Source organism: Mirounga angustirostris, unplaced genomic scaffold, assembly GCF_029215605.1.
Source record: "Mirounga angustirostris isolate CCGP_5_RB_7025 unplaced genomic scaffold, mMirAng1.0.hap1 SCAF_14, whole genome shotgun sequence".
Classification (NCBI taxonomy): domain Eukaryota; kingdom Metazoa; phylum Chordata; class Mammalia; order Carnivora; family Phocidae; genus Mirounga; species Mirounga angustirostris.
In genome coordinates this window covers 8,696,615-8,713,425 of record NW_026991722.1, presented here as the reverse complement: position 1 = coordinate 8,713,425, position 16,811 = coordinate 8,696,615, and the positions used below count along the sequence as shown (strand labels likewise).

The window sequence follows — 16,811 nt, the reverse complement described above, 5'->3', positions numbered from 1 at the left end:
TCCCACACCGTGGTTAGTGTTGAAACAACAATCACCATTCATTCTGTTCATGAAGCTTGAGCATGGCTTTGTTTGGACAACTCATCTCTCACTACATGTGACTTCAGCTGGGATGGCTCAAGGCTGGAGATGACTTGAGGGCTGGAGGCCACAATCATCTGAGGCCACCTCACTTAGTCGCATATCTGGCAGTTGCTTGGTTCTCCCTTGGGGTCCTAGTCCAAATACCTGCAGGTGTCCCATCCTTGTGGACACTTTGACTCCTCACAGCTTAGTGGCTTGGTTGAAAGCAAACATCTTAAGGGTACAAAGAGAAATATATGGCGTTTTAATGACCTTGACTCAAAGTCATATAGCATCACTTCTGCCTTTTTCACTGAATTCTTGTGAGGATCAAACATGAATAATCTCCGGGAAAGTGACCACTAGTGTGAGTACTCAGTATGATTTTTTTGTTATTTCTTCACCTTAGACAGTTATTAGCATTGTGGAATATTTGATACACTTTAAAATATGGTACCCAAATCTGAAAATCATTATTTTTCCATCTCTTTACTTATAAGACTCTTAAGTGGGCAGAAAAAAAATGGGAAAAATAAGTATGAATATAATTATATGTTATATAATCGTTTCAATTTTTCTGGTTTAAATGGATTGGAATAATGATAACATGCCCACAAACCTTTCGCAGGTAGTGTAAGCCCTTTATATGCCATTCTTTATCTGTTAGCCAGAAATTTCTCATTAGTCCCTCTGAAATTTATTCCCACCACTAATTCCCTTTTTCAGATGCTTTGTCTATACCTCACCATATGAATTGATTGTGATAATCCAATCATAATACAATAGGTTGTAATAATATTCCTGTGTATATAATAAATATATGTTATTCTGCCATCAAATATAAATTCCAAATATAGGTAATCGACATTAGTGGGAAGGAGAAAAAATTGAATTAATTTTTAGGCCTGTACCCATATTAAAAATTAATTTCAGGGCTGCCTGTGGGCTCAGTCGTTAAGTGTCTGCCTTTGGCTCAGGTCATGATCCCGGGGTCCTGGGATTGAGTCCCGCGTTGGGCTCCCTGCTCAGCAGGAAGCCTGCTTCTCCCTCTCCCTCTGCCTGCTTGTGTTCCCTCTCTCGCTGTGTCTCTCTCTTTGTCAAATAAACAAAATCTTTAAAAAAAATTTTCATTTGGAACTGTCAGTCGCAGTCAAGTTCTAACCTCTGTGTTTTATTTCTTGAAGGATTTAACTTTTTAGTAGTTATAGACTTCTCTCACACCCACTCACAGTGTTAACTTCCCTGACATAATGTAGTAGAACCATATGAAGCTGTTCCTTCCTACATGTAAACTCGCCGAGGTGCCAGTTTTAATGATACACATGTGTATCTCTACACTCCCACTCAGACACTCACACACACATTAAATTTGACTCCCTGGGAATAAATTAACAATCCCTGTAGTAAGTAAATTCTCCAATTCACTGGGACTTCAACATATAAACCATAGTCAGGCCAGAAAATAAGGGGGAAAAGAGACCTCTGATTCCACTTTGTCTCCTCACTCTTCTCTTTAATAAACAGTCCCATGGGTGTTATGTGTCCAGGAGTCAGCATCAGCATGCAGTCCAGACGAGGCAATCACAAAGCCTTTTTTCTATCACCAGAGAATGTTTCCCAAGGATATATACTGTTGCAATAAATCTGTCTAACTTTTTAAAACTTCCTCCTGGAATCTCAGCATGTGGATGGGCCAGAGTTGAGAACATGTGAATGTAATTTTTTCTGTTCCCAGCTCGTGGGAAAATTCTCTTGACTAGAGCACAGGATTCAGCCAGGAGAACTCAAGGGATCCTTTCCACCATTGTCACTGGTGAAAACCTCCTTATCAAAACAGTAAACTTTATTATATTATTTGTATTCTGAGTGCTGATCAGTTTTATGAAAAATAATTTTCCAGTATCTAGAAGTTCCTCGTGTATTGAGGATTTATATATTTTTGATCTCTTAGATAAAGACTTCCTAGGTAGAAAAAGTGAGGTGAGGAGGGGAATCTGATCCTCTGACCGAGCGAGGCATACCTAGACATTTAGGGGGAGGAACCTGGGCAATGTGAGATCTTAAGTAAAGATGAGGTAGAATATTTTACCATTTAGAACCAGTTCTCAAATTAAACTGCAGATGGCACCTGTGTCCCTTAGAAAGTGTTTGTTCCACGTCATTTAAGCAGAGCTTTAATCCTCCCCCCTCAATTGTATTTCTTAGTTTATTTTCTGTAGAAGAAGAGTAGCATGCTTCAATTATTTTGCTTTGCTTCATTAAATGGTGTGTTTTTTCTCAATAAAAGGAGTCTTAAAATCTTGATGGGAATATATATATATTCTTCAATGAACACAATGAACAAATTGGCATGCAAGTCTAGTTAATATTATTTAAAGTAATATTATTAAAGATGAGACAGGCCTACTTATTTATTCACTATCACTAATGGGATATGTGGTAAACCTCTGTCTTTTTAGAAAAGTAGTTTATGGTTTGTATTCCTTTATATTTTTCTAGCTTTTTGAAGTATAACTGAGAAATAAAATTTGTGTATTTTTACGCTGTACAATGTGATGGGTTTGGGGTGTTTTTTTTTAAGTTTTTATTTTAATTCCAGTTAGTTAACATACAGTATTGCATTAGTTGCTCTTGTATGATACAGTGATTCAGCAGTCCTATATGTCACCCATGCTCATCCTGACAAACACACGTGATGTTTTGGTATACACTGTGAAGTGAGTACCGCAATCAAGCTAATTAACACATCCTTCACTTAACACCATTAATAATTTGTGTGTGTGGTGAGACCACTTACGATCTATCCCCTTAGCAAATTTCAAGTATACGGTATGGTATTGTTAGCTATAGTCATCATGCTGTACATTAGATTCCCAGAACTCACTCTATAACTGAAAGTTTGGACCCTTTGACTGATGTCTCCTAACTCTCCCCACTTCCCAGCCCCTGGCGCTCACCATTCTACTCTCTGTTACTATAAGTTCAACTTTTTAAGATTGTGCATATAAATGAAATGATACAATATTTTTCATTCTGTGTCTGGCTTATTTCACTTGGCGTAATGTCCTACATATGTACACACACACACACAAACACACAACACACACATCTCATATTTTCTGTATCTATTCATTTATAGATGGACAATTAGATTGCTTCTGTATCTTGGCTTTTATGAATAATGCTGCAATGAACATGGAAGTCTCTTCGAGATACTGATTTCCTTTTCCTTGGGCTATATACCTAGAAGTGGGATTGCTAGATCATATGACAGTTCTATTTTTAATTTTTTTTAGATTTTTTTAATTTTTAATTTTTTGAGGAACTTGCATATCTTTTTCCATAGTGGCTGCACCAATTTACATTCTCCTTTACAGTGGCATTTTAACTACACTCTTACCAACACTTACTATTGCTTGTCTTTTTGATAATAGCCATTCTAAAGATTTTATTTATTTATTTGACAGAGAGAGAGACAGCGAGAGAGGGAACACAAGCAGGGGGAGTGGGAGAGGGAGAAGCAGGCTTCCCGCGGAGCAGGGAGCCCGATGCGGGGCTCGATCCCAGGACCCCGGGACCATGACCTGAGCCGAAGGCAGACGCCCAATGACTGAGCCACCCAGGCGCCCTGACAATTGCCATTCTAAAATGGTGAGGTGATAGCTCACTGAGGTTTTGGTTTTCTTTTCCCTGATGATTACTGATGTGAAGCACCTATTCATATACTTGGCCATGTGTATGTCTTCTTGGAAAACTGTTTACTCTTTCTCATTCTTTGTGTTTGTTTGGGGGCTTTTTTGTTTTTGTTTTGTTTTTGCTATTGAGCTTTATGGGTTCCTTCTATATTTTGGATATTAACCCCTTATCAGATACATGGTTTCCAAATATTTTCTCCATTCCATAGGTTTCCTTTTCACTTTGTTGATTGTTTCTTTTCCTGTGCAGAAGCACTTTGGTTTTATGTGCTTCCACTTACTTATTTTTGCTTTTGGTGCCAAATCCAAAAAAAAAAGTTTTCTTCTAGAAGTTTTACAGTTTCAGTCTTATATTTAATCCGTCTCAAATCACTTTTTGTGTACTTTCGCAAGTGTTTTTTACTCTGTAGTGTCTTTTGCGTTTGGGCAATCGCCTACCTAAGGAGACGGAGTCTGCTTCTCTGCATAGACTACAAAGTTGCTAGTAAGTCTCAGCTTGAGTTTCTCTTGTAGCCGATGTGCAGACACTTGACATAGAAACAGCTCTTCCGACGTAGCCGCCTGGACTTTTTAGCAGAACCTAATGCCCCGAGAAGAAGAGAGCACCCGGAATCCATCCTGGTGAGGAGAAAGGCTGTGGGAGTAGCTACGTCTTGATCCCGGAGGCAGCAGTGGTCTCTGGGACTGAGCGAAACTACCGCCATGTCTGCAGTTGGTGGTACTAAGGTCATGCTGTGATGTCTGTACCTAAATGGTGGCTGCAATGAAATGCTGATGGGAAGATTGCTATGGCCTCATCTTTGGTACTTCCGGCTGTTCAGGTTTCCCATTTGCTTCTCTGGATCTTCCCAGAATCTCCTCAAAAAGATTCTTTGAGCTATTAATATCGTTTACTACTTAAATTAGCTAATTTGAAATATTTACTTCTCAGACACACAATTGATACCAAGAAAGTGTATAGGCAGTGGGGTCTTGATAGGATCAGCTCTGTGGCATGAGAGTGGTCCTTTGTCCCTGCCTGGATTGCCTCTGAGCCTTGGTCTCTGATCCTTCTGAACATCTCTGATCTTTATAATATTCTTTAAATTCACCTCTTTTCTTTTCTTTCTTTTTTTTTTAAAGATTTCATTTATTTATTTGAGAGAGAGAATGAGACAGAGAGAGAGAGCACGAGATGGGGGAGGGTCAGAGGGAGAAGCAGACTCCCTGCCGAGCAGGGAGCCCGATGCGGGACTCGATCCCGGGACTCCAGGATCATGACCTGAGCCGAAGGCAGTCGCTTAACCAACTGAGCCACCCAGGCGCCCCTAAATTCACCTCTTTTCTAATTAAATTAAATATATATGGCTTTGGCTATTTGCTGAAAGATGGTGAAAATGCTCAAAGATATAATTGTAACTACTTGCAAGTAGAATCACAAAATGACAAATCTGTTGCTGATTAAAAACATAAACATCTTTTATTATTTATAGTTTGATACTAACTCTAGAGTTTGAACTGATAGAAAAATTGATATCTAGATGTTATTACAAGTTAATCTGTTTTTGTTTGGTAAAAGCATTTGATATTAGTAGACCTTAAAGAAAGTACTTATTAGATATTTTACAGTGAAACAGTTAAAAAAAATGATTATTTTATCCCCAAATATTAATGTCTCAGAAATTTTCATTCCTGAAAAATATTTTGGTTAATTTTCCTTTCTGTATATATTTCCAAATTTTATGTTCAATTATTATGGGATCATGACAGTTAACAAAGTATCAAAAGATTGCATAGAAATATAATAATATCTTTCCATAAAAATCGTTTTGGTTCACACCTTATCTTTTAGTTCTGCAAATGTTATATATTTTAGCAATAAGATCTATAAAAGTTTACATCATCATATTAAAAATACTACTTTTTTGCTGAACTTTATTATTTTTTAAAAGAAGTGCATAAAATATGCACTATTCTTTAGAGTAAAATTAGTTTTTTTCCTTCGCCTTATTGTAGTTCAAATGATATGATAATAATTTAAATTTCAATTATAAATTTAACTGTATAATTAATCAATTTTGAAAATCCCTCTAAAATATACAGCAAATTGATTAGGCCAGAAATTAAGAATTTAAGGAGTGCCCTCTGCTGCATAAATTTAAGTGTGCAATGTCCTCAGTGCTTGCTTGCATAGAGTCACAAATTTTTTTTTTCATGAAACCATACTAAAAATAAAAATATACAAGTATCACATTACCACCAAATACATGTTTATGAATTGCCTGTCCTTTCACTTCTCTAACCTGTACCATTTTTGTAATAAAAATACATAATTTTATTTCAGTAAACTAATAAATATTAGTTATTGCATTTAAGATGCATACTTGAAGAGATAAATAATATTCTTTTAAATATTACTAATTTGCCTTTAATAAGGAATAGGAATCTATTTTATTTTAATACACTTGGGCAAAATTCTATTATTTTTATTTCATGAACTGGCTTTGACTACTTATTCTAAGTCTAGGTGTAATCTAGATATATCTTTAGAATACATCTATGTTTCTCTATAACTAAGATTAAAAGTTTAATTAATATATAGTTGAAGTGTTCTTCTTGAACCTCTTATAAAATTCTTGAAAGAATATTTACCTCAGTACTTTTTGATGACATTTTTGAGAATCAACATTTATTCTACAGTAATAGTAAATCATTTTTATATCAATGTGAGTTTTTTGCTAACATTATCATTTGATTTATTAAAGTGTAATGTTAAAAACTGATAGTGATTTCTGAACATGTATGATCTTGAATTTGTAAATTTTAAAATGTAGACTTTTCTCAAATTTTCAAATAAATTTTTATTGTGCTTATTACACAAATGTAGTTAATTAATATCCTTTAATAAAATCACTTTATTAATTTGCTATATTCCTTTTCCTTTTTAAAATTTTCAGTCCCTGGGCGCCTGGGTGGCCCAGTTGGTTAAGCGACCGCTTTCGGCTCAGGTCATGATCCTGGAGTCCCTGGATCGAGTCCCGCATCGGGCTCCCTGCTCGGCAGGGAGTCTGCTTCTCCCTCTGACCCTCCCCCCTCTCATGTGCTCTCTCTCTCTCATTCTCTCTGTCTCAAATAAATAAATAAAATCTTTATAAAAAAAAAAATTTTCAGTCCCTGACAAAAAAGATTCCCATGTTCTTTTCATGCAACTCTAGTAAATTAAAATTATAAATATGGTGAGTCTTAAACATTCCAATGAAGTTTAAACTTAGTGAAATTTTCTTATATTTTGCAACTTAAATTTACAAGTCTAAGTCAATACGCAATTTCTTTTAAATATTCAAATGTGCCTAATCATCCAAAAACCTTAAAATTATCCAAATGCCAAATATGTAACATATCTTAATGTACAGTGATTTTTACATGTTCTGTTTAAGTGTGACACCAAATATTAGTATTTGGCAATTTGTTCATTATTTCTATACTTAATCCCATTCTTCTTGAAATCCCAAACATAGTCACTCAGGATAAAAATAATATCTTGGTAAGTAACTTGGGTGTCATTAGCTGGCTGGGTCTGCTTATCTATCAGGATTTTGGGCTGAGGTTGTTAATCTGGAGCTGTGGACATTTATAGACAGTGTTCATAGAACATAGACTTTTATATCAAGCCCTTTTGTTTGTTAGTTTTAATATACTTATTGTTAATAAAGCATTCAAAATTATAGTCATAAATGGTGCTGGTGTTTTTGCAACCTGAGTCTTCTGAGGTTAAACTCTAACTAATTCTCACATGTTCTCTTCAATTCTGTGGCTTGGTTCATGCAAATATAATTATATAACTTTTTAATAAGCTGTTTATCCATTGATTGGATTAAACTAATATATTTATGACCTAATTCTACTTTAAATTATTTTCATAGTATCGCTACCTGGAATATTCATATTTCTCATAAATATGTAAATGACATTCAATTTTTATTCTGGGTGCATCTTCCAGATGTGTGAATATGTTTCTAAGTTCCTTCTAGTGACATTATCACTAAAATAGACCCAAGTGTGTGTATTGGTTAATTATAATTACAAAAAGGTTTTAACAACAACCACAAAATCTCAGTGGTATACAACAATCAGACTTTATTCAGCTGGCGTCTCTGAGGCAACTAAAGGCTGATTGATCTACACTGGGCTCTGCAGGAAAGACTGGTTATGGTCCTGTATCTCACACTCCCACTGGGAGCAGTGAGTCTGCATTGCTATGTACTTCTCATTGCTGTGGCCAAAATACAAGAAGGTAAAACCAGTTGCATAAACACTTGGAAGGCTCAGCCACATGATGCCCACTAGCATTCCATTGGTGATGTCAGGCGCATTTTCCATTTTCCAAAACACTGCAAGTGATGATTTTGTCATGTGTTTCACCACTAAATAACACATATCACCGTTTTTCCAGCTGCTTATGTTTTATCACCGTTTTTCCTGTAGCATTCCCCTTTTAAGTATTATTTTCTGTCAGTTATCTTTAGCTGCAGAAAAAAACTCAACAGAACAACACACACACACACAACCTATAAAATTCAGTTGCCTAAAACAATGATATATTTTGCCCATATGGATACAAAAAAGGTGGGCCAGCTCGGCTTGTCTCCATAGTAAGGTTGGGCTCAGATCTGCTTTATGTTTTTATTTGGGGACAGCATTTCCTCAGGGAAACTCTTTTCACAGTGATGGCTGAGACATAGAAGAAGAAGCCCAACCACACAGATTCTTTTCAAACATCTGGGTCTGTCATATCTGCTAATATCCCATTGTCAAAGCCTAGAAACAAGATTGGGGAAAGCAGCTCTGCCCATTGAAGTAGAGAGAAAAGAGATTGAGCATTTTTTAACAATAATCTGATGCACCACACAGATGAGGATTGGCCATCTGCAAAGGTCGATATATGCTAATTACAACCAGAAGTAAACAATTATTTTCAGTGACTCACTCTGATAGACATATGGGCATACAAAAAAAATCAATAATTGAGATATTAAAGGACTGGATTTCAATCCTAACTCTGTCATTTTTTGTACAAATGGATAAATTAATTTCAATTATTTTAAATAAAGATCCCAGTGAAATTGCTTCATTAAAACAAAACTGCAAATATTTTTTTAAAAGTATTTTTATATCCCCAGTAAATGATTGATTTCTTAAATTATTATGTAGACTCCTTGGCATTCTCTTTCATATCAAAGGATTCTTCATTCATATATAGTCACAGTATGAGGTTGGATAAAAGCCATGTTAAAATTAGAAATACATATATATTCATATTCATATTGTTTCCTTATATGGGAGGGAAACAATATGAGTAAGAGAATGAGAGAAGTGCATGAATAATACAGGAGAAAGCAGGTAGAAAGTCAAATATTTTGATACTGGCAAAGTCATATGTTTAACCTACTCTAATGCTAATTGACAGAATAACAAATTAAACCGTTTTATTCAATATTTGTAACTTTTAATAAGCTAGGAAAGTTTTCCTGTGATTATAAAGGTCATATACAAGTATAAAAATAAGGAAAATAGGAAATCAAAAATTGAATGTGTTCCTAAAATTATTTTTAAATTGTAAGTCTATTTTGCTTTTAATTCTTTATTTAGAATGCGCTCATCTTTGGAAAAAGAAATAGAACGACTGGAGTCAGCTTTGTCTGTATGGAAATGGAAGTATGAAGAACTGAAAGAATCAAAGCCAAAAAGTCTGAAAGAGGTATGGAGGCATACTATGTAGAGGAAGAAATGAAACTGACAGTTTTCTCTGTTCAGATGTGTAACCTAGTAGGCAGAAAGCTCCATAGACAAGAGGAAAAGTAAAAAATTGAATTCCCTTCACAAGAGGGATATTTTAACTCACATGTTCATGTGAACTCAGTCAAACTCAACCCACAAGAAATCTTGTTCTAAATAACACATATTTTTAATGATCAACATTACACAATTAACTATCCATTCCAGGCACATGTGAGGGGAATGCTAAAGAGGTCATTATACCATAGCACTTATAATAAACAATTTTATCTTATTCTTTTGTGTGACAGTATGAAAATACCAATATACCTCAAGTGCACCTAGGTTCTTTTCATATTGGCTTTATGGATTATTCAGGATCAGCAACTTGCCTTTATACTTTTCCTTTGCATTTTCATCAATAAAATTCTGTCACGAACCTTTCCCATTTCAATGATTTATTAATTTTCATTGTTAAAACAATATTAATTGCACATCTTGTGTGTACCAAAGCATTGTTCTAGGTAAGCATGTGGGATAGAATAATGAGCAAAGAAAAGAAAAATCCTGACAAAATGATGACAAGCCAAATGCTTCAAATGAGTCAACATTTAGTTGGGTGTCTATATATCTGTGTTTATTTATATATGTATTACATTAATTATATACTATGTATTATACGTTATATATTACATGTATACACACACACACACACATATATATGTCCATGCATACAAAGCATACGTATGCTGACCAGCTGTCTAAAAGAAGGTGAGTCTCTAAATCAAGTATGTAATTGTGCCTTAATCAAAAGCACTATTCCATCCGTTGTTAAAAAACGTGGTGAGCAGTATTTCTCTTTGTTTATGAAATCCCATATTAATGTTGCTTCAGGTTTGTTTCCAGCAAGTGGTAAAGTTTAGAGTCATCACGTTTGTTGAACTCACATGACGAACCTTAGTTGCCAACATAAGCCTGACTTAGGAGTCCTACGTAGGCGTTCTGACGTCCGTGGAGTATAGTAATGATCATGCACTGGCTCAGAAATAGTCAGCTATGTTAACACAGTGGACCCCTGAGATTTAAAATGAGGGAGAGCTTTTCCTAATATTATTAAGCAAATATCTCCTGCTTAAAAATATATTAACAAAAGGTCATTTCAGTGAGAGCCACAGATGGTTAGTTTGAGAACATTTCTCAATGAGCCTAAATTAAACAATTAAAGCTAACAAGCCACATAAAGTTTACCTCTCCTTTATAGATTCACGTTAGATTGTCATAGTTGTTTTGTTTTTAGCTCAAGCTTTCGGTATATGTATATATGTATACACAATGTATGTGTGTGTACATATACATATGCATTTATATATGGATTCATAGCATTTATATTCACAGGTACCTAACTGAACATGATGTCTCTGAGTGTGAACAAGGACAGTAAATTAATGTTATACAGGAAAACAGTTCAGAATACAAGAATTATATATATTTAGAATGTATGTGTATTTGCCCCTATAATTTAATGGGCTCTAAATTTGATTGGGAAAACTAATACTGAAGATAGAATGGGTTTTAAATTTAAAATAAATGTGCATTTACTCTTTCTTGCCACTAGTGGGCACTGCAGACTTGACAACATTAGTTTCTTAATGCTTTTTTTCCAAGTAATTTAACATTTATGTAGCAACTGTTTTTGAAAAAGGCATGTTTTGAGTTGGTTTACAAAGGATATGTATATTTTAAATGTTTAATGTTTTATATTCAAAGATGATATTTTGGACATTAAGTGGGAACATGTCTACTTTAACAAAGCTTTATAGATGAGAAAAAATAAAACCAATATAGCATTTTACACTGTAAAATGGGTCTACATTTGATACACATACAGAAATATGTATTAGTACATATGTGATCCTTTTACTTGATAAAATTATAGAGGTTTTGAAACAGGGGAAACCTCAACACTGTTGTGAAAAATTTGTTCAACTATTTAAACTTTGAGCACGTTTCAGTTCAATGAACTACAAATTTGAACATTGAGTGGAAGTGACAATTAATAAAAAAAGTTTTACTGTAGATGATGGAAAGTTAATTTTAACAGAGAAAAAGAAAAAACATTATGTGATTTATTTATATGAGATTACTTTTTAAAATCTCTTTCTACTCCCTAAAAATGGAATTTGTGATAATCTTTAAAGCCTTTTTAGAAGAGATATGATATGCACATATGTTTAAATTATTTTATAAAATATTGTGGAACATTTGAAAATATTTAAAAACTGAATAAGGAAAAATACTTTGTCACGTAATTTTTATGTATACTTTGTTTTATCATAGATTAGAACAAGAAGAATTTTGTGGTACATTTAAGATGGCATTGTAGAGTAATTATAAGTGTAAAATATTCAAAGTTTCTATTCAGTTGATTGACAATCTGGAAATGTGTCATGATGTATCCTTTGGAACTTCATGTGAATTCTCTTTTTTACTCCATTCCTCAAAAATTATGATAAATGACCTTCACTTTCACTGTAGCTCCTCATCTATAAAAAAATTTTGAATACAAATGTAATTCTGTTTTAGATGCCTGAAACTGTTACAAGCAAATACATGCCTGGCTAGGAACTGCTGATAGAAAGATTAGCAATTTTTAGAGATGGAAACAGATGTGCTTAATAGACCAAGGTTTTTAAAAATGTATTTGAAAATCTGGCATCTTTAGAGGGAAATCATTCTTAAATCACTGACATTTAGCAAAGAGTAAATATAAGAACTTAACTGTAAAATCTAATACGTATTTAAAACACAACCAAGACAATGAGTAGTAGAAATGATATTCCAAATGCTGTTCCCATGCTAAATTTAATACTTATTCAGCTTTTCCTTTGCACATGTGTAAGTACTGATTTGGAATTACAGTATGAATTCCAATTTTTTGAAATGGTTATTTTCATGAAACCTCATGATCTAGAGAATCGAATATTTATGGAAGTAATATTGATTACAAATAATTATGAATACTCTGGTTTCTCTTCAGATCATGTAAATCTTTTGCCTTTTACAAATAATTATGGTACTTTTGCTTTAACAATAAATGACTCTGATTCTTTCCATAATGGAAGATATCTTACCATATATGGAGAATACTGCTAACATTTTAAAATTGGTCTCAAACTGAAAAATGAAATGTAACTTTAAAAATGAAATGTAATTTGTCTTTGAAAGTTTTGTACTCTTACTGGAATTTTTTTAAGGATTTTATTGAGGTATCTTCTATCTTTTTGTGATAATAACTGTTTCTAGTAATTTATAATTTACAATGTTCTTTTGTAATATTTATATTAAATTCTTACAGAGACAAGCTTTGTGGGGCCATATACAGCACTAAGGGCCGTCAATAAAGCCTTATCTCAAATACCTCAAAACACCGTTCTGATTTTGGGGAAACAGAAGGTTAGAATTAGGATTATATGTAGCTAAAATTCTACACTATTACCTTTAATTTTTTTCAGAAATAAGATTTTTTCTAAATTTTTCTTTCTTTTATTTATTTTTTACTTGAAGTTTAGTTGAAGATACCTTCACTTTTTAAAAGATTATGTCAGTGGACACTTAGGTTGCTTCCATATTTTGGTGAGTGTAAGTAATGCTGCAATAGATGGAAGGATGTATATACTTTGTGAATTAGTATTTCATTTTTTGGGTAAATACCCAGTAGTGTAATTATTGTATCATATGGTATTTTTATTTTTAATTTTTTGGGAAACCTCCATACTGTTTTCCACAGTGGCTGTACCAAATTACATTTCCACCAACAATACACGAGGGTTCCCTTTTCTCCACATCTTTGCCAACACTTGTTATTTCCTGTCTTTTTTATTTTAACCATTCTGACAGATGTGAGATGTATCTCACTGTGGCTTTGATTTGCATTTCCCTGATGATGAGTGATATGAGCATTATTTCATATGTCCGTTGGCCATCTGTATGTCTTCTTTGGAGAAGTGTCTTTTCATGTTTCCTGACCATTTTTAATTGGATTATTATTATAATTATTTTTTTTGGTGTTGAGTTGTATGAGTTCTTTATTTATTTTGAATAGTAACTCTTTATTGGGTATGTTATTTGCAATATTCTCCCATTCAGGAGGTTGTCTTTTAGTTTTGTTGATTGTTTCTTTTGCTGTGCAGAAGCTTTTTATTCTGATGTAGTCCCAGTTTATTTTTGCTTTTCTTTCCCTTGCCAATATGACAGCTATTATGCATGCATAAGGAAAAGATCCTCAAAGATACTTATTTGAAATAGGTGGATGGCGAAGCGTTAGTACTGTTATGAGCTCAAAACTTAGTTTAAACCTCTCTCATATTGCTATTTTTGTGGCTTAAAGAAATTACTCCATAGAAATGACCAAAATTGTTAATATATCTTATCAGTTCTAACCCTAAACTGTAGCTCCTACCATTGCTTTCCATCTCTGCTACTTTCCCAGTCATAACCATCAGATCTCCTACTTTGCCCCCTCCTGCCAGATCTCTTATCCATCACTGTTGAACTTTTTATTTTTCCATCCAGCCATCAGAGTGATATTTCTAAAAACACAAACTGGATCATATTACACCCTTTCTTCAAACACTTCATTGACTTCCCTTTTTAGAGTATAGCTGCCCTCCAAGTAATTGGAAGGCTAAGGAAATTTAAATCCACCTGGTTAAACCACCAGATGTTGACAATTCAAAGGATGTCTGATAATGATACCACTCTTTTCTACCCTAAACTGCTCTAACGAGCAGTGCCCCAAATTTCAGTGGATAGGACCCGACAGATGATTATTTTTGACTTACATATACGCCCTACATGTGTTTGGAGGGTAGCCTTCTCCTTCTATGTAGTGACTCTGTGCCCTGGGCTCTCAGAGGTCATGCAGCTGAGATGAACACTCTGCATCTGATCAAGATTAGGAAAGAGAATGGGGATCATATGGGGCTTTGTGCTCTGGGCTTGGGGGCAGTGTACCTTAGTTCCACTTATAACCCACAGGCAAGTACTCATTTGCATAGTGACACCTAATTGTAAGGAATGTTGGGAGATGTATTCAAGCTATATACTTAAAAAGAAAGAGAAAATGAATTTTGTAACCATCTAACCAGTTTTCTGCTGCAGGAATCAATATATTACATAATTAGTAGCATTTACTGATTAATATGTTATCTTATTAATAAATATATTAATTAATATATTACCTTCATTGTTACTGATAAGACATATGTAAGGGAAAGTGAGCTTCCTAATCCTAAAATCCATATTAAAAAGTTTGACTTATATCCCCACAGATGAGCTGGACAAATGAAAGCTATTTTTCATGTGAGACCCTTTTACTCTTCAGCCTTTGTGTTTGAGAAAAATTGTGGAAGGTATGTTTCTTGCAGATCTCTCTTACCCAAAGAACGGGAGAGAAAGGAGTAGAGCTCCAGGTGCCCAATTTCCCCTTTAAATTCACCAGTGAAATAACTCCTCCTCCTCCTGGGAAGGAAAGAATAATAGATGGAGGGACACCTGGAGTTGTAGGCAAATAGCTATCCATCCACAGGGATGGATGCTTTGAGTAGAGAAAAAAACTCCCCTCCCTTTACTATTTACCATAGTCTACATGATTTCACTTTTTTTTTTTTTTAATCAACTGGTGGATACTTGTTCCTGTGCTGGCTGGAGTGATTGATCCTGACTACCAGAGGGAATTTGGACTGGTGCTCCCCCATGGAGCTGAGGAAGATTGTATCAGGAATGCAGGAGATCCCTTAGGGAGTCTTAGTATTACCATACTCTGTGATTAGGTTGGTGGAAAACTACAAAAATCCAATGCAGGCAGGATTAGTAATGGTCCTGAGCCTTCAGGAATGAAGGTCTGGGCATCCCACCAGGTAAAGAATCATGACCATCTAGGTGCTTGCTGAAGACAAAGGGAACACAGAATGAATGGTTGAAGGAGATAAAACCAGGTGGCCAATTACAGAAATGAGGACTGTAAGTGTCATGAGTATTTCTTTCTTGTTTTGCTGTGAATATGCCTATCCCTCTGTCTGCCAGCAGAAACCAACACTGTTTATCTCTTTATATCTTTGTTTTCTTTCCTCTCTGATTCCCTATCATTAACATAAGATGTATTGCTTTAATATCAGTATTTAAGCATTATTAATTTACTTCAGAGTATTTAACTTATGGGATATCAGGAGAAGAGTAAACATTACTCAGGGACTTTACCTACTCTTCTGAAGAAGGATTAGTGCATTTTCAGTTCTATGCAGAAAAGTTGTATCATGTTAGATGGAATTAAGACCTTGTTTTTGTCGTTATGTAAAGATTAAGTGTGGTTTTTAAGAGTTGCATATGGATGCCAAGCTGACAAATGGTTGTGATGTGATGGTTAATTGTGATGGTTAATTTTATATGTCAACTTACCTGGACTAAGGGTTGCTCCGGTCTCTGGTAAACATTTCTGGTGGGTCTTTGAGAGTGTTTTTGGCAGAGAATAAAATTTGAATGGGCATTCTGAGTAAAGAAAATCCCCCTCCCCAGTGTAGGCAGACATCAACCAATCCACAGAGGGTCTGAGTAGAACATAAAGGCAGAGGAAAGGTGAATTTGCTCTTTGCTTGAGCTGGGACATCCATCTCCTCTTGCCCCAAACATCGCCACTCCTGGTTCTTGGGCTTTCAGACTTGGGCTGGGAATTTTACCTTTGGCTCCTAATTCTCAGCTCTTTGGGCTTGGACTAGAATTTACTCCACTGGCTCTTCTGGTTCTCCAGTGTGCAGACTGCAGATCCTGGGACCTCTTGGCCTCCATAACCACATGAGTCAATTCCCGTAATAAATCTCTCATCTATATACGTGTGTTTATGTTTATATATATATATATTTTTTTTTTTCTTTTTCTTTTTCTTTGGAGAACCTTCACTAGTACCTTTTGGTCCATGCTCTTTTCTCTGTCTAGAACAGTCACACAAAATGCTTTCACCTCCTACCAGCCAGTCACATCTTGCCATTAACCTCAGTTTACATATCGTTTCATAAAGAGGAATGGTTTCAGTCCAAAAAATGCTTCCTTTACTGTATTCCTTCAAAGAAATATGCAAGATTTTAAAAGACCTTTTCAAAACGTGTACTTATTTTTGTGTTTGTTTACTATATGCCTTTCCCTTCGAACTGTCAGCTTCATGATAATATATATCACGTCTGCTTTATTCATCTCCCTCTAGCCAGTGCTGAACAAATGTTATTATAATTTGTGGTGACCCACCCT

At 34.7% G+C, this 16,811-nt stretch overlaps 1 protein-coding gene across 7 annotated transcripts in view; it reads left to right on the top strand.

Moving 5' to 3' along the window:
• The window catches only part of CCDC102B (coiled-coil domain containing 102B), a 198,220-nt gene that overhangs the window by 98,376 nt on the left and 83,033 nt on the right, over window positions 1-16,811 (top strand). For all 7 annotated transcript variants that reach the window (XR_010407357.1, XM_064578039.1, XM_045886572.2 and 4 more), the window contains one exon: window positions 9,387-9,495. Coding sequence is in view for 6 of the 7 variants with exons in the window: in XM_064578039.1 (XP_064434109.1) it covers window positions 9,387-9,495 (109 nt within the window). In the remaining variant the exon portion in view is untranslated. The remainder of the gene's footprint in view (window positions 1-9,386; window positions 9,496-16,811) is intronic.